This window comes from Neocloeon triangulifer, unplaced genomic scaffold, assembly GCF_031216515.1.
Source record: "Neocloeon triangulifer isolate White Clay Creek 2 clone unplaced genomic scaffold, ASM3121651v1 ptg000010l, whole genome shotgun sequence".
In the NCBI taxonomy this organism is placed as follows: domain Eukaryota; kingdom Metazoa; phylum Arthropoda; class Insecta; order Ephemeroptera; family Baetidae; genus Neocloeon; species Neocloeon triangulifer.
Window position 1 is genome coordinate 730,875 of NW_026775552.1, and position 24,901 is coordinate 755,775.

The window sequence follows — 24,901 nt, forward strand, 5'->3', positions numbered from 1 at the left end:
AGTCTGCAAATAAATTACTCGGCGGCTCGTCGAGGCCGCCGCCCGGATAAATGCAAAAATAAAAGTAACAAAGTTGATGCATCATCGCCTGTACACTGTGAGAGAGAAAGTGTAAAATTAACATTTGTGTCTGTCTATTGCCCTATTGAATGCGTGTGTTTGCTTTTCTTTCTGTAAAACTACAAGGCCTCTTTCTGCCGAGCAAAAGCCGAGCCCGACGACGTCCGGGATCCGAACTGGGGGAACGATCCCGGACGCCCAAGGCCTCGGTCTGCCCTCGAGTTGCCAATTTTAAGGAAAACAAAATAAGCTAAAACGAATCTGTTAGTGCTTTGCCAGTCTTGGACCAAGTTTTCGTTAATAAATTGTGATGACACCGTGCGAAATGACAATTTCCATCTCAAACATCTCTTTTGTTCTTACACTCGATCTATATTTTTAATTTTTAAACTTTTGAATTCGCACTCTCAATCGTCGGTTCGTCCGTAACAAGTGTGGGGATTAATTTTCCAATCAATGTTGCAGGTTTCCTTGTAGCTACAGTAAAAATAAATAATCGTCTGATCACTCTTGAAAAAACATTCATTCATTCGCGTCGGGTGGTCGAAAAAAGGAGTCAGTTCGTCTGACTGCAAAATTAAATCGCACGTCACAATTGAGGTTCGTGGGCCACTTTCCTCGTTCGGTGCACTTTCCTTCTTCACACGAGAAAGAATCTTACTTAATCAACTAATTGAGAGAAACGAACGAATCTCAGAACCTAGCGCCACTTCTTCTTCTTCTTCTTCTTCTTCTTACACCAAACCCAGAACAGTAGAATTTTATGATACATTCACCAGGCAACTTGTTTACACAAGAGTTCCTTCCTAGTTTGTTTGCGATTTTTCATGATTTCCGAGCGAGTCCGATATTAAGCGTAGGGCATGGAAAAAAGAAGATAAGAGAGAGGTAGGCGGCAACAAAATTTATATCACAGATGGCAAAAAACACAGGAAAAGTCGGGGGAATCGTGTCTGTCTCTCTTTCGTAGATCCGTCTGCAATTTTTGTTTCATAAAAAAGCTGCTAAATTCGAAAATGAAGATGGAATTCGAATCGATCGTTCGAGGTTTTATTTACAAAGTGGTGGTGGCGTTTCACGCCTCCTCCTCGGCCTTGTCTTCGTTGGCTTGCTGCCTCTCCTCGGGGGCGGGAGCCTCTTCGGGGGCGGCCTCCGTCGGGGCCGCCTCCTCGGCGGGCCGCTCCGCCGCCTCCACGGAGCCCTCGCGCGACGCCCCCTTGTTCTTGAGGCCCTTGCGCTCGGCCAACTTGCTCACCGTCTCCTCCAGCTTGGTCAGCGAGCCGCGCTTGCTCTGCTTCATCTTGGCGCGCTGCTGCTCCTCGTCGGCCCTCGACGAGGTGGCCAGGGAGGCGGCCAGCTGCGCCCTGGCCAGGTCGTTGGCCGCGTCCAGCTGCTGCTGCAGCAGCAGCCGCTGGATCTGCTGCTGCTGGCGCTCCAGGGCGGCCGCCGACGACCCGCCCCCGCCTCTCGACGAGTGCTTGTGGTTGGCCGCCGACTGGCCGCCGCCGGACGAGCGGTGGCCCTTGCTGCTGGTGGTGTGCGTGACGGCCGTCGAGGTGCCCATGCCGTTGAGCAGCTGGCTCTGCTGCACGAGGCTGTCGTAGGCCGAGGTGAGCGCGGACGACGACGAGCCGAACGGATTCAAACCGCCGAGGCCGAGCGGCGTGTACAGCAGCGACGGGTTCGGGAAGAAGAAGGGCAGGGAAGACGTCGGAATGGCCGAGGCCGACGACGAGGCCGCGGCCTGCGAGGCCGCGGCGGCGGAAGACGCGGAGGAACTGCTTTTCTCCTTCTGACTCGACCTCGACTTGCCCTTGCTCGTGCTCGGAGGCGCGGCGGCGGCCTGGCCCATCTCGTTCCCGTCCAGGCCGAAGCCTAGACTGGCCAGGTTGGCGAAAAGGTTGCTGCCGAAGCCGCCCAGCCCCGACAGGCCGGCCAAGCTGCTCATGCCGGGCATCGAACCCGCCGCGGCCGCAAACGCCGGAAGCAGCAGCGGATTCTTGGGGTCAAACGCGCCCAGGGGGTTCTTGGGGTCGAACCCGAGTGACTTTGGGTCAAATCCAAGCGACTTGGGATCGAACCCGAGACTTTTGGGGTCGAATCCGAGCGATTTTGGGTCAAAGCCCAGCGTTTTGGGGTCAAAGCCTAAGGTCTTAGGGTCAAACCCGAGCGTCTTCGGGTCGAATCCGGCGAGTGGATTTTTCGGGTCGAATCCTGCCAGGCCGAGACTGCTAAGTAGACTGGGGTTGAGGCCGGACAGGGCTGCCAGGGAGGGGTTGAAGGGCAGTCCCATGGCGGCTGCTGCCAGATTTGAGGCTTGGTCAGAGGCCTGTTGTTGCTGCTGCTGTTGTTGTTGTTGTTGCTGCTGCTGCTGCTGTTGGGCAGCTCGGCTTGCAGAGCTGCTCTTCTTGCCACCCTGAGTGCCACTCGAGCCGGCTGCCGCGCTGCTCGAACTGGACGGCTGACCAGAGCGTTTTGAAATTATGTCGGACGGCAAGTTGCCCATTTCCTTGACCAACTCGGTCCACTTCGGGTCGACCTCAAACATGGGGTTTTCCAGGAGCCACTGTCCTAATCGCTTCAGTGAGGGAGCTTTGCTACCAGTAAGCTGAAAACACAATTCATTTCAAATTATAAAACTGCTTGAAAGACAAGAACAATTATGTCAAATATGAAGAAGGTTCGAAAGAAGTAAAAGTACCTTTTTGCCAGTTATTCTGTTGACTACCGGAACATTTTCCTCTCCAGTGACCTTTTTCCAATCCATGATGGAGGGGTCCTGTCTGGGCTTCCTTCTGCGAGCCAGGAAGTCGGCGGTGAGTTGTTCGTTCATGAGACCGCTCTGTTCGGCCAGCCACTTGTTGACCTGCGACATCAGCTTTTTTACAGCTCCACAAAATCAACACCAAAAACAAGGTCCGGAGCATGTTATAAATTATTTTTAGATTTTTCAACGCCAATAGTTTGGAAATCACAGTCCGAGCCTTGTTTACATGGAATTCGAATCTGAGCTACACCTACCTTGGCTTCGTGCGAGTACGAGTTGACTTTGGCCGAGAGGTCTGCCATCTTGTTCATGTCTGCAAGGACGGCCTCGTACGCTGCGGCCGCGGCAGCAGCCTGGGAGGCTGAGGAGGACATCTTGCTGTGCGCCTGGGGCAGGTTCATGCCGAGAGACGATGAGCCCTTCTTGCCACTGGCAGCGCCAGTCAAGAGAGCCAGAGACGCTGCCAAGTCGGGCTGCGGCAACAGGGAGAATGTGTCCTGCAAAGGGATTGAGAAGAATTCATATTAAATTTAAATTTTATAAAAAAAATTCTGGATTAAATAAGTGTAATTATTTCAGCGAGTAAATTAGGTAATTGTCACATACAAAGTTTATTACCTTGCAAGCGGCACTGCTGATGGGCGGCATGGGTGGTGGGGGTGCCCGTGAAGATGAAGAGGCTGCCGAGGAAGGCACTGACGTCACAGTGATGGTGAACGGCGGCTTGGACGAAGACGAAATGGGTGGATGGTTTGAAGGCGTGGGTCCGCCCTTGTGCACGTGGGGGCGCAGCAGGGGGTGGAGGGTGGCGCCGGTCGGGGGTGGCGGCAGGTGGGACGGCGGCTGCTGATGGGCTGGCGAGGTGTTCGTTCCGCCAACCACGCTGATGGAGGCGGCCGTCTTCTTGATCAGCTCGGCCACCCCTGAGGTGTGCGCCACCTGCTGCTCCCGGGCGGAACTCAGGCCCAGCACAATCTCGTCCAGCTTGCGGCGCTTCTTCTCCTTGCCCTGCGGAGGCTCCTCCTGCTTCCTCTTCATGATCTTGTCCAGCATGTCGTCCAGCCGGCTCTTTTTGTTTTTGCTCGGCAGGCTGAAGTCCTGCGGAGCGTCGCCCGCGTCGTCACCGCCGCGGCCTCTGGACACATCCAAGGCACTCGAAGTCGGGCACTCCATTTTCGGCAGGCTGTTGTAAAAGCTGAAAAAGAAAACTCTCATTATACTACGGTTGCTGGCTGATCTTCAACTTACCCTGAGCTCAGGTCAATCGGAGTCAAAGTAGACGAGGTGCCTGGAATTAGGGTTGGGCCCAGCAGACCTCCCTTAACCGCAGCAGCAGCCACAGCAGAGGAGGCGCCGCCACCGGTGTGGAATTTCAGCTCGAATGGGCTCAGAGGCATGTTCAGCACTCTGGACGAAGTGTTCTGGTGCGCCGGAGGTGGCTGACCGAGCGCAGCTTGGTTCGGAGTTGATCGTCTGGAAAATAAAAACCGAAGTTTATAATTAAAAAAACTATCTTGAACAATCATAATAAATTGTATATATTTGTTTGTTCTTTTTTTTAGATTTAAAAACTTGAAATATTATATTACTTCAATTAATTTTTTTAGGTTTTATTCACAAATCTTACCTTGATTCTTCCGAGAGAGATTCGTCATCCCACAGCTTGCTGGCCTGCAAGTGGCTGTTCTGAAGCAGGGCGTGCAGTTTTGCCCTCTCAGTCTCAACGTCGATGGCTATGTGTTGCCTCTTCCTCTTTTTGGAGGCGAGAGCCGCGGCCGCCATGGCAGAGGCCCTCGAGATGGACAGGCCTTGTTGGTGCGCGTGCTGAAGCATGGCGCCGTGTAGGTCGGCCAACTGCTGCTCCTCCAGGGACAGCGTGGGTGTTTCTCTGCGAGGAGTGCCGCCAGGGGGAGTGCTCGTGAAGATCTCCAGGTCGCTGGGGAATGGCGGAATTGGTCTCGGTGGAGGCCACTCGCCTGTGTCGACGGCAATCACCACCTGCTCCAGACGAGACTGGAGGACATTATCCTGCAAAAGGGGTTGCAAAATATGAGAAAAATTGAGATTAAATAGAAACCTATTCTTTCAGATATTGCGAGTGAAATTTCCTTACCTTGGGCCAGCTGAATTTGCTGTGAAATCCACCCTGAGCAGCCAGGATGTGTGCCAGTCCAAGGTCACTTGTGAAGTCTCTCTTGTCTCTGAACACAAAGGTGTCCAGTTCGGCCAACTTGCTCAGTGGTTGGATGACTTCAAGGTCAGGGAAGAGAGCTTTGAGATCCGGAGGTGGAAGTGGAGTCTCGGCTGCAGCCGCCGCTTCCTTCTCCTTGGCTGCAGGTTTCTGCTTTTCTTTTTCCTTTTCAGGCTCTGGCTCCTCCTCCTCAGGCTCCTTTTCTTTTTCTGTTTCCTTCTCCTTATCCTCGTCTGGAACTTTCTCCTTTTGATCATCGTTCTCGGGCTCCTTTTCAGGCTCCTTTGAGTCCTCGACCTGTTCGTCCATCTTCTCTTCAGGCTTTTCTTTGGGTTCTTCCTTTTTCTCCTCCTCGTTACTTGCAGGCTCTTTTTCCTTTGATGAAGAAACTTCGCCTTCTTTATCTTCTGCTTCCTCACTTACGGTTTCCTTGACAGGTTCAGGAGATTTTGGCTTCGAGTCGGACTTGGCTCTTGCTTCGGCCGCAGCAGCTGCAGCCGCCGCCTGGCTCTTCCTCCTTGTGCACCTCGGCTCAGGTTTCTCGCCATCCTCGGCAGCTGCTTTCTCAGCTTTCCCGACTCCACGCTCCTTCTTTGATTTTTTCTCCTTCTTTGTCACTTCTGGTTTGATCTTTTCAGCGTCTTCAACAGGCTTATCAACCTCCATCGCCTCAATTTTGTTTTCTTCGGGCTTTAGCTCATCGACATCCATTTTTTCCGCTTTGTCCTTCTTGGATTCTTCAACCTCTTCAGCCTCCTTTGTGTCTTTGACCTCCTCCTTTTGCTCTTCAGATTCGGCTTTTTTGACTTCCTCCGCAGCTGGCTTCAGAGAATCCTCCTTCTCAGCCTCAGATTTCTCTTCAGCCTCGTCGACCTTCTCTTTCTCTGCTGGACTCTGAGGCTTCTGGACTTGCTGCTCCTTGGGAGAAACTTCTTCGTCTGGCTTAGCCACTTCTTCCATTGGTTTTTCTTTCTCCTCCTCTTCAGTCGGCTTATTATTTTCATCGCCTCCTTTTGCAGACACAAGAGTGAGTTCGACTTCGTCCTTCTCCTCTTTGACCGCAGCTGCTTGAGGGCTGTCTTTCTTCATGCCTATCTTCTCGATCTTCAAAGTTCCCTCGCCCTTCTCAAGTTTGACAATGATCTCGTCCTTGTCAAGTCTGAGAATGTCCTCGGGCCTTTCCAGTTTGATTGCTCCGAGAGCTTCCTCCTCATCTCTCGATTTCTTCATTTCCGTCTCCTCAGCCTTGCGAGATGCGAGCCGGACGTGGGAAGGGATCTGGCCAGAGGCGTATTGTCTCAGGATGTCTCTGAATGTGTAGTCGGTGTCATTCAGAATGTAAACGTCCGTCCTTCCAAGACCATGCCTAAAGAGGGAAATTATTATTTAGACAATCAAATTCAATTTTGAATAATAGACTCACTTTGCAGCTCCGAGAAGCAACTCCTTGTCATGCTTGCCCGGAAGCCACCACTCGGGCAGATCAGTGGATGGTTGGCACAATTTTAGTCTCTCTTCCAGTTTGGGGCTGAAAATCGTCTCCTCCCTCACTTTGTTCAAGAGGTCGAGGCGCTCAAGAGTGCGCCTGGCTTTCTCTTCAGAAATTGGGTCTACCACAATGTCAAGGAGTTCTGCAAATTTAAAATTAAGTCAAAATTTGTAAATATTATAATGTAAACAATGCAAGTACCTTCTTCCTCGGTCAGCTTCATGCCGCAAACGCGCTTCAACATTGTGCAGAAGGCCCTGTAGTATTCAGTCATCGCATCGTCCTGCTTGCGATCAAGTCGAGAAATGGCTCTGAATTTGGCCCAGTCATACTGGCCACGTTTTCTGAAAAGTCAAGAATAGAAATTGATTATATAATGCATAAATTTGGAATAATTAACTGAATGAAAAGTGTCCTAAAATTATAGAATCTAAAATAAATTTCTAAGTTCACTAAATTTTAATGCATTGTTTCAATAAAATTGATGAATGTAAGCAAAATTAAATAAGTTTACACTAAATAAACATTATTAACTTTGAATCTATTAATAAAATAGATGTGTATTAAATTGACTTGATAATAAAAATAAAATTTGTTTAAATTGAAATGTTTTTCAAACGAAATTATTTAATTATTCATAAAATTTGCTTATATGGACCTAAAAATCAACGAGATAGGCCGAAACCCCAAGATTTCTCAATAAAATAACTTTAACTATATTTTATGCTTCATTTAACTTAATTTCTGCAAAATCATTTATCATTATTGTATTCAATTTTGCTCAATTTCATATGATTTCCCAGTTTTAACAGAATCACGATAGAAAATAAAGGCAGATGAATAAAAAAATAATATTTTCTCAGCAGGAAGCAAAGATTTAGCATTTGTATCTCAAAAGATTTAGGACAAATGATATTTTGTAACTTTTCTGACAACTGAAATTATGATAAATGCGTGTCTCCTGTTTTTCTCACCTGTCGTATTCAACTCCAAAGGTTGAAACCGTCCTAAAGAAGTCTGATTCCTCCCTGCGGGACCAGCGACGGGGAGTCTCAACGTGATGCCGGCCACGCAGCATCTGCTCAATCTTTTCCCGCTTTTCGAGTTTGGCTCTCTGCGCGATTTTCATTTCCTCCCTCTTGAAGTTGCGCTGGTACGAGCTAATGACGCGCCTCAGTCTTGTGTTGAGATCGGCCACGGAAGGCCAGGGCGCCTTGTCGCCCCCTTCACCAGGGTGCTCGCCCTCGACTTCGCCGACGACAGGCTCGTTCTCGGCCTCTTCGTCGTCTGAGATCTTGCCCAGCTCCTCGTCGGTGATGCTGCAAAGTGGAAATAGAGCGAAATTGGCTTTGGTGCTTCAGGGACGCGCGCCAGTCAAGGCCGACGATGTTGTGAATCATGAAGAGTGACACGGACAAATTGGAATAGTAAATATATATATAAAAAGCATGCAGTGGGTGAAAATGAGTTGTAAAAGAAGCAAAGCTTGACATAATAATGTATGAATTTGAGACGAGGCAGCTGCATGGAAACGCTTACCTTTCCTCTCCGCATCACAGAAATTATCACTCTTTATTAAATTGATTCACTTCTCATTCTTACTTATAGAAAAGTCGACCATTGGCATTTTTGTGTGTGTCTGTTTTCGTTTGTGGGCTACTCACTGTTTTCGCTTGATCTGCGGCTGTCCCTGAGCTTCGAGTTCTGCCTTGGTCGGCGGACCGCAGGTGGCTAAAAAGCTGAGGCACGGATCTGCCCTCATGAGCGCGTAGTTTTCGTAACCGTGTTTGTAGGCACCAACCACGAGAGACTGATCGTCCTGGGGGCCCCACCATGTCGTAGGGGGCAACTCTGGGGGCGGAGGCACCGCGGCTAAAGGCAGGCGGCTAAAAAAACAAGCAGGCCAGCCATAGGAGAAAGGGAGCAAAACAAGAGACAGGCAGGTGGTACTCGTTGTTCTTCCATCGTTTTCAAATTAACATTTTAAACTCAAAAGAGGCAGAAGACATGCACAATTTAAGGTGTGCTGATAAAAAAATACAATTAAACAGAAAACTGTGAAGCGTATTTAAGTGGTAATAAAATATAAAAACGAGGACATTGAGAGACAAAACGAAAATCCGACTTGATAATTAATGAATCTGCGCAAATGCTCACACTATGTTATGAAAATCGAGTGGACAGACACATGAATGACAATTGGACACCATTCATGCAGGCAGTTAACTGCATGAACTATGATGGTTTGTGAGTTAAGTTTTGACAAGGAAACAAGGCGCTCTACTTACCCGATGGGGAGGCCCTCGGAGATCTGCTGAGCCAGGTCGCCAACTATGTCATGCTTGATGTAGTGCAGCATTCGGATTCTCAGCAAAACCCTGCAAGACTCGATTAATATCTGCAGACATATGACTATTGAGAAGCAAATTACTTGTTTGAGTGTCTCAGCAAGTGCTTCTTGTAACTTCCTTCGAGGAAAATATCCCCGTCGTACTTTTCGTCTCGACTCCAATCCTGACTGGTGTCCTCACCAGGCGGTTTCTTTTTTGCCTTCCTTCCTCTGGCTGTGCCTTGATCTGATACAAATTTTGTAATTTCATTTTAATATAAAAGTCACTCTAGTCTTACTGGCAAGTTTTTCAGTCACAAACTCTGCAGGAGTGACAAGATCCCATCCAAACTGGCGAAGTTTTTCGTCGCCGCGGAACATACGAAGGCAGTAGAGGACGATGACGCGCGCCAAGTCCTCAACATCAGATTCCCGCCAGCCTTTCCTGAACTGGCCTGTTACAAGGATGTCGCTCCATCGACCCCATCTAAATGAAAAAAAAAAGAAATCAATTCACATTCATTCCTTTGAAATTTATTAAAGAAATGCAAGAAACATGAAATTCAGATACAGCATTACACTCATGAAGCTCAGGAGCTAATTTTAATCTGAGCAATTACTACTTTTACAAGTTTTGTAATTGTTCAGAGAAAATTAGTCCAAACCCTCAGTATTAGCATGGCAAATCATCACAATAGACTTCAAATTTCAGGTTTGGAGCCAACAATAATCATAGCTCCAATCAAATTGAAGGCATATTATTGCAAAATCCAAGCTGAACTTACCCAAATGTGAGAAGACCCTTTTCAACTTTGAAGCATTCAGATCTAGCCCAGCTTCCATAAACAACGTCTCCTTCCTGAGAAAATTCTTCAAATCTCCTTGGTCGAATTCTTCCAAATTTGGTTTTGTGTTTGCGACCACCTATAAGAATAAAATTTAATCATTATAGATCGTTCAAAATACTGCTACGAAAGATAATTGTTGGGATCACATTAAAAAGCATAATAATTTAGTAATTTTTGAAACTTACTTCTGGTTCCCCTGACGCCACCTTCTTCATCACTGTCAGAGGAGGAGTCGAGTTCAGACATGTCAACCATGCTCTCGTCTTGGCCATACCTCTTGATTTGGGTTCTGCGCCTAGGCTCAGAAATGACCAACTCACTGAGGTCGTTGCCGTCCTTGACGTCAATGTCCGCCTTCTTGGCCCACTTGACCCAAAAGTCGGGGTCATCTATATCTATATCAGATCTGATTCCGGAGCTAGCAAAGCTAGCCTTTGAGAAGGTGGAGCCCTTCTCGGACTCGAGGGTAATGACTTGCGTACGACGCTCGAGGATCTGATCAATGTCCTCTTCACAGAATTTATCACCTTCGTCCTCGTCCATGATGGCGCCGTAGGCGCCCTTCTTCAGCAAATCCTCAATCTCCTTTTTGGAGAGCTGCTTGTTGTTCGGGTCTTTGCCACCTTGCGCGGTGTTCATGCTTTGGAGCACAGCCTTGTCCAAACCCAACTTGAGGGACGCCTTGTCGAACATCTCTCGCTCGTAAGTGCTTCGGCACAGCAGACGGTACACTTTGACCATTTTCTGCTGACCAATACGATGGCATCGGGCTTGCGCCTAAAATCAGACAAAAAATAAATACGAATGCTGGATTTATTCAATATTTTTTAAAACATGTTAAAACTAAATAGTTAAAAGGCTTACCTGGAGATCATTTTGAGGGTTCCAATCACTGTCGTAGATAATGACGGTGTCGGCTGCAGTCAAGTTTATTCCCAAACCACCTGCCTTTGTGCACAGCAAGAAGACAAATCTATCAGAGTCAGGTTTTGAAAACCTGTCTATTGCGGCTTGACGCAGATTTCCTCTGATCCTGCCGTCTATTCTCTCGAAGGGATATCTAAAATTTTGCAAATAAATTTCTGTTCAAGTGACGCTGACCAAAATATACTCACTTTCTGAAGACCAAGTAGTCCTCGAGAATGTCCAAGCAGCGCACCATTTGACTAAAAACGAGTACCCTGTGTCCGTTAGCTTTCAATTTGGGCAGCAGCTTGTCAACAAGGACCATTTTACCAGAGGACTGGATCAATGCCTTGTAATAGGCGTCAGGGTCTTCACCCTGGTTCTGGCGAAACTCTAATTGGATTTGGTCCTCAGCACCTGTAATAGTAAATAATTTGGAATTAATATTTCATTTTAAACATGAACAAAAAAAAACATTCTTACCATTGAGAAGGTAGGGATGGATGCAGCACTTCCTGAGCTCCATCATAGTGTTCATGAGACTAGGTACGTTGGCGGACGTGGTGCCCTTGGAGAGGAAAGAGAAGTTGCGCTCCAGAATGGCCCTGTAGTACTTTTTCTGGATGTTGGTCAACTCCACCTCAATCACAGTCTCTTCCTTGGGGGCGATCGACTTCTCAACGTCTTCCTTCAGCCGCCGCAGCATCATCGGCTTGAGCAGAACCTGCAGCTTTTGCACCTCGGACTCGCTCTTCAGCTGGCCAAACTCCTGCAGGAAATTCTCCGAGCTGGAGAATTGGCTCGGCTCAAGGAAGTTGAGCAGGGAGAAGAGTTCGTTGACGTTGTTCTGCAGCGGCGTGCCTGAGAGGAGCACCCTGTGCTCCAGGTTGAGCAGCCTCAACCCTTCGAGCAGTTTGCAGTTGCGGTTTTTCAGTCGGTGGGCCTCGTCGATGACGCACAGCCGCCAGTTGAACGGACGCAGCTCCATCACGTCCGAAATGATGATTTCAAAGGTGGTGATGAGCACGTTGAACTTGGTCATGTCCTTGATGATGTTGCCCTTGGTGTCCTTGTAGAATACCTCGTACTCGGTCAGCATGTTTCGGCTGGCCGAGGAGCCGTGGTACACGACCACGTTCAGATCCGTCCACGCCTCAAACTCCCTCTGCCAGTTGGGAATCGTGGACAGAGGAGCCACGACCAGGAAGGGGCCTCTGATTCCGTACTGGTGCACGGCGTGGATGAAGGTCAAGGACTGGATCGTCTTGCCGAGACCCATCTCGTCGGCCAGAATGCAGTTGCGGTTGTTGTACCAGGAGAAGAGCAACCAGTTCAGGCCCTCCAGTTGGTACTCGCGCAGCTTGTTGTTGTTTTTGTAAACAGGAGATTCGTCCAGTTTCTTCCAGTCCTCGGCCCTGGGCCGCTTCTTGGGCTTCCACTGGTCCTTCGGAGGCAGCTTTTGCCATCTCTGATAGTTTTCGATCCTCTCCGGATCAACGTCCTCCTCCAGCTCCCAGGTGGAGTCCTCGTACTGCAGGGAGCGCCACTTGACCAGGTAATGCTTGGTAGGGGCGCCGCTGCCGTTCGGGTCTTCGTGCTCCGTGACGTCGAGGACGCGGTCAACCTCCGTGTAGTCCGGGTTGAACGGCTCGTCGTCCAGATTCTCAAAAATATTGCACTGTTGAGCTTGCTTCTGCTTGAAGCGTTTCAGTTTGGCTGAGACTCGTTTGTCGCCCTTGACCAGCTCCTCCTCGGTCCTCCACTCGCAGTGCAGGTAGGAAAAACTGCGGTACTTTACAAAGAATTCCTCCACGTCCTCCATGTCCTCGGTGGCAGTCTCTTCGGAGTGGAATTTGTGATGAACAGTCTTATCAGCGTCGTCCTTGTTGCTTGGCACTTCGTTCTTTTCCTCCTCCTCTTCCTCCTCCCCTTTCTCTTGAGATTCCTCGTCCTTCTTTGGCTCAGACTCAGGTTTGGTTTCTTCAGATTCGGACTTGGCCACTTCTTCCTCAGCCTTCTTTTCCTCAGACGGCTCCTCGGGTTTCTTTTCCTCTTCACCCTCGGCCACTGGTTTTGTTTCCTCCGAGACAGGAACAGGCTTCTTCTTGACGCGCCTGCCCATCCTCACTGCCAACACGTACTGGACCACCATCGAATCCTCGTCACCAGTGTTTATGTAAACAAAATTTGGCTTATTCATGTTGGCGTCGGCCGGCGGCTCTTCCTCCACAACCTTGGCCTTCTTGCCTCCAGTCGGAGTGCTGGGCGTGGCGGCGGGTGTGGGCGTCCCCTGAGACTCAGCCGGAGACTGCGCCTCCGCCTTCGAGCCCTTAGGAGTGCTCACGTTCGAGTCCAGGATGAGATTTCCAGGTATCTCCTCGTCCGAAATGCTCAGCTCAATATCATCAGTGTACTTTTTTCTGTGAGTATTGCGAGCGCTCCTCCTCTTGTGGATATTATCGTCCTCTGGAGGAGAGGGTGGAGGCGTCGCTTCCAAGTCAGAAGGCCCATCAGAGTCGTTTCCAATCAACCCCCTGCGTCCCTTTTTGCCTTTAGCGGCCATCATGTTTTTCAGGTTCCGATTTCTCTTGGCCACCACCCCTTTGGGTGGTCGAACGCGTTTCTTCTTTGCCGGAGTGGCCGACGGAGTGGAAGCCGCTGACTCGGTGGGCTCCCCAGCCTCTTCCTCCGTCTTGACCTTGGATTCGTCTTCGGCCGTCTGAGTGTCACTCAAGCTCTCTGCGTCTTTGGGCTCAGAAGCAGTGGCTTCAGTCGACTCATCTTTGATTTCTTCGTCCATGCTCACAGCATCGGGCTCTGGCTCTTTTTTCTTTCGAGACTTTCTGGATTTCGATTTGCTCTCTTCGCCATCATCCTTTTTCTTAGATTTCTTTTCTTTAGGCTCCTTTGGCACTTTAGGCTCCCTAGGCTTTTTCGGCTCCCGCGGTTTTCTGAAACACATTAAAAAAAAATGACATTGAATATACTGCATCATATTGGTACATCCAACTTTTATTGTTCAATTAGATAAATTTATGAATACATTAGTGTTTATGTTACATTTTTGTAGTGGATGAATGGAATAAAGAAATATACAAATGGTTGTCAATGAATAAAAGTAATCTTTGAATAAAAAAAAAGAAAGTCCTGTTAAATTGTTTGAGAATAGTTTCAATAAAATTATTTATTATTATTATTTAATTTTACCTTGGCGTTTTGGGTTTCTTTTGCTTCTCGTCAAACTCCTCGATGGAGTAAGGGTCGTCTTCAACAGACGCGGGGGCAGACTGAGGGGGCATCACAGGCGATTCCTCCTCCTGCTGAGGAAACAAATCGTCCTCGGGCATTGGAGGCGGCACCGGTGGAGCATCTGGACTTTTGGCTTCGTCAATGGGCGGTGGCTCCAGTGACTCTTGAGAGACCTCCATTGGCTCTGGGGCGGCAGGAGAATCGATTCTCTGCTGCTCGACCGACTCCTGCGACATCTCCTCCATCTGTTCCTGCATCGGCAGAGGCGCAATGGCAATCGGCGGCTCCTCCTCCTCAACCATTGGAAGTGGCATCGGAGGCGGTGCCGGAGGTGGTTCTTGGTGTTCCAGCTGCAGAGGAGGGTGCTGTTGCGGCAGCGGCATGGGTGGCAGTGGCTGCTGGGTGGGAGTCAGTGGCCCGTGCTGGACCGGTGGCATCTGTTGCGGAGGTGGGACCTGCTGGGGCAGCGGACTCGAGGACAAAGGCCCACCCATGTGGGGCGGCAGAGGCGACGTGATGCTCGGAGGCATGCCCTGAGGTGGCATTTGAGGGTGCATCGGCATTTGGGACGCCATGCTCTGCGGAGGAGCCATCTGCGGGATGCCCGGAGGCGGCCCCGGCAGCATCCCAGGATGGCCCGGAGGCCCCGGCGGCATCACCTGCTGGCCGGGGTGGTGAGGCGGCTGCGGCATCATGCCCTGCATGCCGTGGGACTGCATCTGCATTTGAATGGAAGGGGGCATGTGGTGCTGGTGCATGGGGCCGAGGCCGGCCATCGGATCCATGCCCATGCTTGGCATGGCCATGTGTGGAGGCGGCTGTTGAGCATACGGAGGCAGGTGCGGAGACATGCCCGGGATTTCGCCGTTCGAGGGTGGCATCAGCTCGTAGGGTGGAGGAATCTGCGCCTGGTGCTTGGCACCGCGCTTGCTGCCTCCGCCGCGCGGCTTTCGTTGCCCACGAGAGCCTTTTCCTCTGCCTCTGCCTGTCGTTGGCACGGGCGGCATCTGCAATTGTATGAAACGAGGCGTCAAGTCAAAATTAACACTTACTTTGCAGCCATGCACAAATTTCACAAGGTTAAGAAGCGATCTCTAGAATTTTTTATTTAAAAAAAAGGGAAACTTTTAAAAAATTTTCATATAATAAAAAGGCGACTCACGTGATCAATGCCAAGTGGTGGGTTCGGCAACGGCAGGGCTGGATTTGGCAAGCTGCAATGTGCTCCAGGTCCCATGCACGGTGTTGTGGCACAGTGCTGCTGAAGGGTTTGTAAGCGTTCTTGCATCCAGGCAACCTGAACAAAGAATTTCAAATTTCAATAACCTTCGTTATTTATTAATAAAAGTTAATTAATCAGATGATTTAATTCAAAAAGTCAATTTTATGATATTATCATTTTTCACTTTTCTTCTAAAATTTGAATCAGAATTGATTTCTTGTGAATTAACAAGTTTGGATGAAGAATAATAAATGAAAAAAAGCTTTTGTCATTTCCAACCGACCTTGGCCTGAATGTCTTGAGTCTGTTGTGGCATGCAGTAGAATTCCTGCAGCTGCTGTTGAAGGGCAGCCATTTCCTGTTGATGGCCCATGGGTCCCGGCATGTACGGATTGTTGTGAATGTCCATCATGTGTCCCGGCGGGCCCATCATGTGCATTCCGCCAGGCCCCATGCCTGGGTGCATCGAGGGCGGCATGCCGTGGGGGCCGCCCATGCCCATGGCCTGACTCATGCTGTGGGGCGGCATCTGCGGCATGCCCATGCCCATTGAGTGAGGGGGCGGGCCGTTGGCCGCCATGCCGTTCGCAGACTGCGCCTGCGGCCGCGAGGACGGCCTGGAGGCGGCGGCCGACACCGGGGGCGGTGGGGTGGCTTGATATGATTCGGGCTCTGACTTGGGCGGCTGGCTGTTGCTGCTGTCGCCCTGGTAGGCGCCAAAGTCAGGCGCCGAGTAAGAGTCTTGCTTCGGCTGCTTGTCCTCGTCAGGCTTTTCCGGCGCCTGCTGATCTTTGCCGTCGACAAACTTGTCTAGGCTGAACTCGGACTGGTCGGACCGTCCACTGCGAGCGTCGCCCTCCGAGCTGGGGTCAGGTACTGTCTGTTGAGCAGATTGTGCATCTTGTGATCGTGGCCTAGTCATGTGCGGCTCAGTGTCCATGGAAGAGGGTGGCTGTGAAGCAAAGTGATACAAAAATTATTAAAAATTTAAATAATATTGTGCTTTTGAATAAAAATCAACCAGATTCCAATCAATCTCATTGATTATTTTCAGGAGTAGAATAGCATAATTAGATAAGTAAAAAATTAAACATTTTACACTAATATTCTTAACATAAATTTACAAATTTTTTATACTTGAATACTCACAACTGACAAGTGGTGCGGCATGCCTGGCTGCGCGGAGGGAAGCTCCTGCATGGAACCGCCGGACATCATGCCGCCGTTCATTTGCTGCTGTTGCGAGGCCATGGCCTGTTGCTGTTGCGGCGTGGGCGGCCCACTCAAGTGACTTGTGGCCTGCTGGGACTGCCTCTGCTGCGGCGGCCACGGTTGCGGGGACAGAGGGTTGCGGCCGGCCATGTTGGCCTGCTGCATGGGGCTGGGGATCATGCCTGGGCTTGGCCCTGACGGCTGTTGCTGCTGCTGGGACTGCCTGTTGTACCCACCGGCCGACGACGGGTACTCGGAACTCGACGGTGGCATCACCATCTGCTCCAAAGCCTGCAAAGAAAGAAACGTTTCAACGTCAGCAAATTCAGTTTATTCCATTTAAGAGATTTATTTGTTTTTAAAAGAGATATAATAAATAAATTTACATCCACCTGCAAAGTACTGGGTGCCTGACTCATGCCTGCGTACATGTGCCCCGGCGAGGTGACCGGAGGCTGGTTGAGCTGTTGTTGTTGCTGCTGCTGCTTGGACGAGGGTTGCCGCCCTGGCGACATGCTCGGTTGACTAGTCAGGTGCTGGTGGTGGGGCGACAACTTTGACGAAGGCTGCGGCGGCCGAGGGGACATCTGCGGCCGCGGGGACATTTGGGGTGACAGCTGAGGGTAGGGCGCCCTATACTGGGGACTGGCGCCGCCCATCGAAGGCGGCGGGCCCGGCTGCTGCAGGCTGGGGTGCTTGCTTGACTGAGGGTAGTGGCCCATGGCGGCCGCCGAGTGTGGCTGCTGGTACTGGTGGTGGTGCGGCAGCTGGTGGTTGTAGCCGGCCATCTCGTGCTGCTGCGGCTGCGGAACCTGCTGTTTTGACTTGGTCTTAATGAACGTTTATCTGCTTGTTCTCAAGTTGAAAACGCAAATGGAGGGCGATTCAAAATTCTTTAAGCGACAACCCTCTCGATTTTGAAAAATCAGACAAGCAAATTTTCGTGTAAATTTCACAATTTGGCAGGCTTTTGGAAAATTGTGAATCGCCCGCTGAGATCAAGTGCAGATTTGATATTTACCTGTTGGGGATATTGTTGATAAGGGAAGCGTTGGTGGCCGGACGACTGGCCGTATCCACCAGGGTAATTGCTTTGCTGGCCGCCGGGATACATTTGCCCTGATGATCCTGCCGACTCAGGGTAGCCCTGTTGTTGCTGCTGCTGCAACATGCGTTGCTGCTGTTGTACCTTTACAAATAATTTAAAAGTTGATCAATAATCTAAATTTATTAACAAATTCTATTTTTAAAAAATGTCCCAAGAAAATCACTTTCATTTAAAGAGGATGGAACAACCTGAGGAAAGCAAAATCGTCCACACAAACTATGGTTTTGTTTTCATTTTTCAAGTTTCTGAGAAAATGTAGTTTATTTTGTATCATTTTGAATTAATTCATTTGGTTTCTGCAAAAAAAAAATAGCTTGATAGTTCATATTTTGGTTTGTAAATAACCCAATTTAATTAATAGAAAAAATTCATGTTACGATGAGTTAAAAAATTAGAAAAGGAGGCTGTTTTCATCATATTAAAAATAAATAGACTAGATTTTATTCAATTCCATTGGAAATTGTAATTTCAAACAATTTTGGTAGGGATTCCATCCACTGTTAATGTAATAATTATATTATAATTAAGAGAGATAAAATGTTGACACGAACCGAATATTGTCCCTGCTGTTGCTGCTGGGGAATCATTTGCGAGGCCATCATGGAGGTGTTGGCGGCGCCGTACTGGCCCATGGGCTGCTTCTGCTGGCTGAGCGGGTCGTAGCCCATCTGCTGGTGCCTGGCGTAGCCCTGCATCTGGTACTGCTGTTGCTGCTGCTGGGGCGGCTGGTTGCGGTAGGGCATGCCAGCCCAGGGCATGTGCTCGGCCGCCGAGCCGCCCTCCATGCCCGCCCCAGGGTACATGGCGTCCCCGTAGCCAGGGTACTGTTGCTGCTGCTGCTGCTGTTGCTGCTGGGCCGAGTGGCCGCGGCCCCGCCTCGACTGCTGCTGCTGCTGCTGGGGTGGTGGCGGAGGCGCCTGGGCCGGCATTTCGTGACCCATTTGGTAGGCCATGGGTCGACCCGGGTCGTATCCGCCGTACGGGTCCATGTGGTGCTGCTGTTGGGCGCTGTAGTCGCCGAAGGTGGCGAGTTTCTGCAGGGGCGACTCCCCGGACGCCGCGCCGCCTACTGACGGGGCAGGGGCCCCTGGCGTTTGAGGCTGCTGCTGCTGCTGCTGTTGAGACGCTTGAGACTGTCCGCTCGGGTAGCCAGACGGAGTTCCCCCATGACCTCCATATGGCACCTGCTGCTGACCGCCGCCTGGGTCTCTTACCGAAGGACCTGCCACAAATCGACGCCCACGAGCTGTGTTTTACACCAAGCAAACAAATGTTGTAAATTTCAGCCAGGCGAGCCAAAAACATTTAGTACGTCTACAAATGAGCACTGGAATCTGTTTTTAATGTGATTAAAATTAATTTGATTTTTGTTTAAAAATTCGAAAGATTCCAGTGCTCTTGGTCAAGGAAGAACCTGGATTGTGTTTAGAATTTTGTTCAACTCACGGTTCGACTTCTTTTTCAACCAGAAAAACGTGGAGGGCGATCAAAAGTCCTTACAAACTAGCAATAAAGAGAGAGTTCATTACAAATGGCTAAATTTGGGGAGTTTTCGCTTCAAATAAATTTTTGGTACAAATTTACAAATAATCCAGATGCTTCCTCTGCGTTTACTTATAAAAGTTTGTGTGATAATTACCAGGTCCAGAAGAGCTCGAATCACCGAAAGCTTCAGATCCTAAATCAGGAAGACCATCTAACACGCTGCCACTTACGTCGTCACCGAATAGGTCGTAAGAATCCATTTCAAAGCCAATTTAAGCTTTCTGAGGCCTCGCTCGCAGAAGCGTCGCTCGGCCTCACTAACTGTTGACACAGCAAACGAAAACAATAACCAGACTGGAAATCAAATATATGGATCTGACAAATAATTACACACACACACACACACACACACACATACAAAATTCGACAACTGTCAGAGCAAACTGAAGCAAATGCCGAGAGACCAAAGGGGAAAAGCTATACGCTTATGGCGCTGGCAAAAGCACAAGCGAAACAACCTTTCCCGTTTGGGCACCGGCACATCGAGCGTCTTCAAGCCGGTGTGTAAGTGTGATGATCACGTGGCTCTTGAGGTTGGTCCGGCGCACTATACAACTCTTCTGAGTCACCGAATTTCCAAAAGTAATAATAATTGCATCATGTCCAGACGAAACGCAAATAATTATATTTATTTATTGAATTTGTTATTAACTTGCTGGGTGAAGGTTCAAAATTCATCAGAAACAAATTTCAACATAGAATTTTGAATGACAATGTAACATCAATAAATTTGTTACATAAGTTTTGTGACATTAATTTCTTCCTTTATTTCTAGAAAAACCAATTCAAAAAATTCAAATATTTATTCCTAATAGTTTGACAACAAATTTTCAAGTATCAAAATATTTCTAACAATGTCCCTTTTCCATTTATGTGCCACACGTTTCACAAATAAATCTCGAAGGGCACAGGTCACCGAGGTCAATGACCTTTGGTGACCTGGTCAACATGCGTAATACATGTTCCGAAAGAGAAAGTTACGGGTATCATATTCTGTCATTACACGTTTCGTATTAAATCAAACAGGAGAAAAATTAATTTCCGATAAAAAGGGCTCGGAAAACCACGTTTTTTACCCTTCGACTCCGAAAATCTAAAAAACGAGAAAAACTTGTCTCACAGTTTTTTAAAACGCTGAGTACAACTAAATTGGGCAACTTTTGGCTATTTTTAAATTTCAAAAAATTACTTTTCAGGTTCTTTGGCGAATTAATTTAATATTCAGGTTCCGAAAGGTGACCTTGACCTTTGACCTACGACTTTGGTCACTGTTGCAAAGTTGTAGAGCGTCGAATACCTGAAAACTTTGGCAATCACGACTTAAGCGGTATCTTTAACAGGAGCTGAGATATTTTTGATTTTCAAAATCATGTTTAGCAAATTCCAAAATTTGATCATGTAAAATAGGCAATTTCGGGAATTTTTAAATCTTTCCACTCTTAAAGCCTTGACCTGGGTCAAAAGAAAATAAACAGTGCCACAAAAAACGTTACATATCAATTTGAAATGAAAACTTTTATATTAAAATGCTTATGCTTTGAAATAAAAATGGAGTTTTGGAATGAAAAATAAATTAACATGGATTTGTGAACGCAGGGGTTACGTAAGAAGGGCGCGAGTCGCGTGCCTGGCGGGGGCAAGTGGCGCCGATATGAATTTGACGCGTGACCGGCTGCCGAGGATGGGAGAGACGGATCGGAAAGATGGAGCCGGTCACAGACACACACACACACAATACACATTAAATTTATTGCACCTGCGCAATGAATGGTAATGGGGCGGCCAAAGGATTAAGAGATGCTGCTTCGGCCGCCGCCGCAGCGCTGCATCCTTTGATTGGCACACCCAACGCACGATTCCATCATTTACAAAATTATTTATTGTTCCGTTTTATTCGGTTTGGCCGTTTTGTCCGAACCGGCACTTCGGGGAACAAAATACGACAGATAAGATTTGCTTATCGAGGCCGGACATGCATTTTTTTAAGTGAAAAATGTAGCTGCCGGTGGCAAATTTATTTAAGTTTTATTTATTATTTAAATTCCTATATTTTCAGGCAATTCATTTATTAATTTGCAAAAGAAAAGTTTTCAGAACAATTTACGAACAGCAAAAATAAATTCAGTTTACATTTCCAGTTCATTTCCTAGCGTAATTGACAAGTTTTTAAAAAATTTTCAAGCCTATTTTCTACACTCGAGCGTACGAAAACTATCGAGGAACAAAATTCTACAAATTGTGGGCACTACTCACCTTTAGAATATTACACCAGTTAAGTTTAATCATATCGTATACTGCAACAATTATGCGGAAACTGGTTCTTGATCATGCTGCGTTCCAAACTGCAAACAAACAAATGAACAACATCAGTCCAAGAGGAAATAAAAGAATTAAATTTATCAAAACTTGAATCGATTTATTCTCACTCGCAGGTTTCCGATTTCAAACGTGAGCGACTACGCTACAAAACTGACACTCTTTGCATTAATTGTTTCCAAGTGCGTGGCAATGCCGATAAAATTTAAAACCCTCCATTCCGCCGCCAAGCTTGAAATTGATAAAATTCAAATTAAAACGATGGAAAAAATTTGCCAACAGCACATGAGCTGTTTTGTTTAAGACAAAATCACCAAATTCAGCAATTCTCAAGATTAAATTTTATTTATTGAATTTCAATAGTTTGTTTAAATTTGGTTTTTTTACAAACAGTTCAAATTCTTAGCAAAAATTTGGCAATATTTTATTTTCATTAAAAAATCAATTCAATCAAAGTGTTTCTTGCCAATATTTCTAAAAAATATTAAATTGGAATAAAATTTTTGGAATTTTAAAATATGTAGAGCTGACGAGGAATAAAAAAACCAATTAATATATCCTTTGAAAAACCAAATAAATTTTCTTTAATGGCTAATTCTAATTTTGCCTCTTCCGGGGCACTTTCAGCACACTTATTGATAAATATATTATTTTCTGAACAAAAATGCATTAAATTTTGCAGACTATTTAAAAATCTTATATGGGTTCGAATCACAATTCTGGTCCAAAAATAAGTTTGCATATTTTACGTAATTAAGGGCAACATAAAAAGTCAATCATTTTTATATTTCTCGACTTAATTTTTTTTCAAGGAAGGGAAATAAATAAAATTAAAAAAATATAAGTCAAGGGTCAATTTAATTTGTCGCTTGTAGGAAATTTAAAAATTATTATGAATTTGAACAAAAATTTCCCTGGCCAACCGTCGTGACATTTTAACCGATTTTGAAATCAATAGTTCGGAGATAACATCCGGGAGGAATTTGTCAAATTGTAGGCGTGCCTAGGTGCGAATTTTGACACGAGGAGGCCTCCGGGGGCCGAATCGATAATTCGGAAACTTCCAAAACTATTGGCAGGAAGTCGGACTGAATCCGAACAAACATAAACAAAATGCAGACACGGACAAAATTTGATTAAAAATCACAAATATTTGCAAAAGCGGCTCGTCTTGTTCGGGCTGCTCGTGGCGTGCGAGGAACGAGACTCGGAGCGGCGGCGTGGACGGCAGCAGCGCCGAACGTGACCGGTCGGGACACTCGTCGGGACAGTGTTCGGCTTCGGGACGCGTGCGAATGTCACTGCGCTATGTCAATCAAGCTCCTCTCATTTCCCCCCTCTACTCCAATCATATATTAATCATTAAACCCCATCTCGGCCGGAGCCGCTTTGGGCGCCGCGGGCGGCCCAAGGCGGCCAGAGAGCGGCCGGCGGCCGGTGGCGGGCCGCTCGGGACGCGGGGGCCGCGGCTAATTGGCGGGCGCGGGTCATCGGCGGCGACGCAAGAACAATGAACTCCGCCATTCGCCAAGTGTTTCGGCTTGGGTGCCTCACCGCCTGCCTCGCCGTTCGATATCCCGTCCACCCTCGGTTATCACACTCATTAGCCGATAAGTCGGCAATTACGGCGGCCCGTGGGCCGCCGCCGCCCTCGATGGCGACTACGTACCTTTAAATCGCGTTTTTCGTCCTTCTTTCTACATCTAAGCGCTTGTTTTATGCACAAATAACAAGAACTTTCTACCTTTCCACATAATATCGGTGCGAGCGAATCGTGGAAAATACTCAAACTCGGGCACAAAGCCGCGCTCCCATTGGTCCGCTCGTGAGCGCACATTCGTGCTTGTCACGAAACGCCGACCAATCACGGGCCGCGTTACATCGCGTCGGCCACAAATGTGGATGCCGTCGCGGCCAATCAGCGCGAAGCATTTTCGTGCACGCCGAATTCAGCCGAATTTCGCAGCCGAATTCGAATCGGCGCCGCCAAAATGCTTCGAAACGCGGCGCCCGTGAAATTCCGGTCCGCTTGCTCACCTTTTTCCACGCGGAGATGGCGTAGTTCCTGAGAAATCCGGCCGCTTTTGCATCACCGGACAGCCGCCATATTATGTAATTGCTAGTCATAATAAGTCTTAATTAATTTCATGTCATCCTAGCCGGTCGCGACTCGCCCGATGCCTCCATCCGCCGCCTCTAAAAATCAAATTTTAGCTCGAGCACAATTTTCCGCTGCTGTGCGTGCGCGTAAAACACTCACTTTTCACTCCGAGTGCGAATTTTGGTAATTTTTATGACCTTCTTACTCGAGTTGTACTCTAATTACCGCCAGAGGTCTCTGCGGCGCCAAAACAAAAAAAATTCACGCGAAGGCGTCAAACTTTTAAAATCCGCCACCCCTTCCGGCACTTGTCGCCAATTTCAATCGTCTGATCATGTAAAATGCCGCGACTTTCCACCGCTTTCGCGCAATTCATTGTGCACATTTGCTTCTCGTGGGGTCTGCTGACCCTGTACGCCTTACCTTTCCACGGAAGTGGCAAAAGCCAGCGCCACTTGCCGGTCTTCTATGCCTTTGTCATTGGCTACATTTCTTCGTTCGTCGGATTTTTGAGATATGGTGGGTCAAGGAGTTTTAAATAATTTCAGTTCTCCCGTTTTATTGATAATTTCAATTTCGATAAAAAAAAAGAAAAATCTTTAAATTTTCCCTTCGAGAGATCTCGATGCACCTAGGTTTGCCGGACCGAGTGCGGTCTGGAAGTCTCCAGACTAATTTTATTGATCCAAAATTTCTTAATTTTAAATTTATTCAAAATTCCAGCCCACCCATGGATGGAGATTCGTCTGCAGAACGTGGACGCAAAACTAGCGTCGATGACCCAGTCACTCTTCCCAGCCCTGGTCACCTCTGAACTCGTGCTTAAGCATTGGCCTTGCGCCCTGTTGCTGCAGGACCATCTGATAAGACTGACCTTGCACTTTCTCCTCCTGATGGCTTCGTTCTGGCTCTACGAAAGCCAGTCCTCGCAAAGACTTTGGCCCATTCTCATGGTCGAGAAGGAAACGGTCACCACCAGAAAAATATTTGTAAATTTCGGCAAAACTATTTTTTACCAAATTAAATTTTGTTTAAAATTTCAGGTTGCTCTGGCCCTCGCCGACTCGATCGTGGCGCAAAATTTTGACGGAATCGTCGGCTCGTTGTTCATGATGCTGGGCAACCTTTTCGTCGGAACCGTGGGCCTTTTTTTCGAGGTGCCGTCGAGAGACTTTCATTCCTACCTCCAGTGCTTTTGTAATTATCACATTCTCCAAGCAGTCGTCGAGTGATTTCAATCAAGACTAACTACATTGTAAACCACACTTTAAATTATTCCATTTCACTAAATAATATGTAAACCACTCATCGAAGTACTGAGTACAAATTAAGAACAATATTCCATTTTTTAAATGTAATTTGCCTCATCATTATAACTGCTGCTTTTAAATTGTTGCAAGTAGAACTGAATTTTAAAATTCATGCGAAAATTTGATGTGAGCTCTTTAACACTTGTAATTTATTATTTTGTTGAATATTTTAACTTTTAATTAAAACATCTGTAGAATATGCACATTTGTCAATTGACTTTAAAAAAATTCATTAATGAATTGACATA

At 47.6% G+C, this 24,901-nt stretch overlaps 2 protein-coding genes across 10 annotated transcripts; one reads left to right on the plus strand and one right to left on the minus strand.

Moving 5' to 3' along the window:
• Window positions 1-320: 320 nt before the first annotated feature.
• LOC132195613 (chromodomain-helicase-DNA-binding protein 7) lies at window positions 321-23,582 on the minus strand. 9 transcript variants are annotated; one of them, XM_059617720.1, is made up of 30 exons: window positions 23,503-23,582; window positions 23,280-23,438; window positions 21,180-21,268; window positions 19,021-19,187; window positions 17,933-18,627; window positions 17,295-17,462; window positions 16,666-17,103; window positions 16,211-16,564; window positions 15,345-16,013; window positions 15,002-15,136; window positions 13,798-14,846; window positions 11,074-13,541; window positions 10,800-11,007; window positions 10,549-10,744; window positions 9,870-10,461; window positions 9,622-9,760; window positions 9,136-9,323; window positions 8,939-9,083; window positions 8,796-8,885; window positions 8,172-8,393; window positions 7,482-7,826; window positions 6,709-6,851; window positions 6,442-6,649; window positions 4,941-6,384; window positions 4,455-4,855; window positions 4,076-4,300; window positions 3,446-4,022; window positions 3,082-3,324; window positions 2,762-2,926; window positions 321-2,668 (listed from the first exon to the last, which is right to left on the minus strand). In XM_059617720.1, the coding sequence occupies exons 4-30, from the start codon at window positions 19,124-19,126 to the stop codon at window positions 1,136-1,138; spliced, it is 13,146 nt and encodes a 4,381-aa protein (XP_059473703.1). In that variant the 5' UTR covers window positions 19,127-19,187; window positions 21,180-21,268; window positions 23,280-23,438; window positions 23,503-23,582; the 3' UTR covers window positions 321-1,135. The 9 variants fall into 9 exon arrangements, with proteins under 9 accessions (XP_059473703.1, XP_059473704.1, XP_059473709.1 ...); XM_059617721.1 differs by having other exon boundaries at window positions 23,280-23,547; XM_059617726.1 differs by lacking the exons at window positions 23,280-23,438; window positions 23,503-23,582 and adding an exon at window positions 22,912-23,052 and having other exon boundaries at window positions 17,933-18,603.
• Window positions 22,631-24,854, plus strand: LOC132195619 (uncharacterized). The gene is made up of 3 exons (XM_059617734.1): window positions 22,631-23,862; window positions 24,067-24,332; window positions 24,387-24,854. The coding sequence occupies exons 1-3, from the start codon at window positions 23,685-23,687 to the stop codon at window positions 24,573-24,575; spliced, it is 633 nt and encodes a 210-aa protein (XP_059473717.1). The 5' UTR covers window positions 22,631-23,684; the 3' UTR covers window positions 24,576-24,854.
• Window positions 24,855-24,901: the final 47 nt, after the last annotated feature.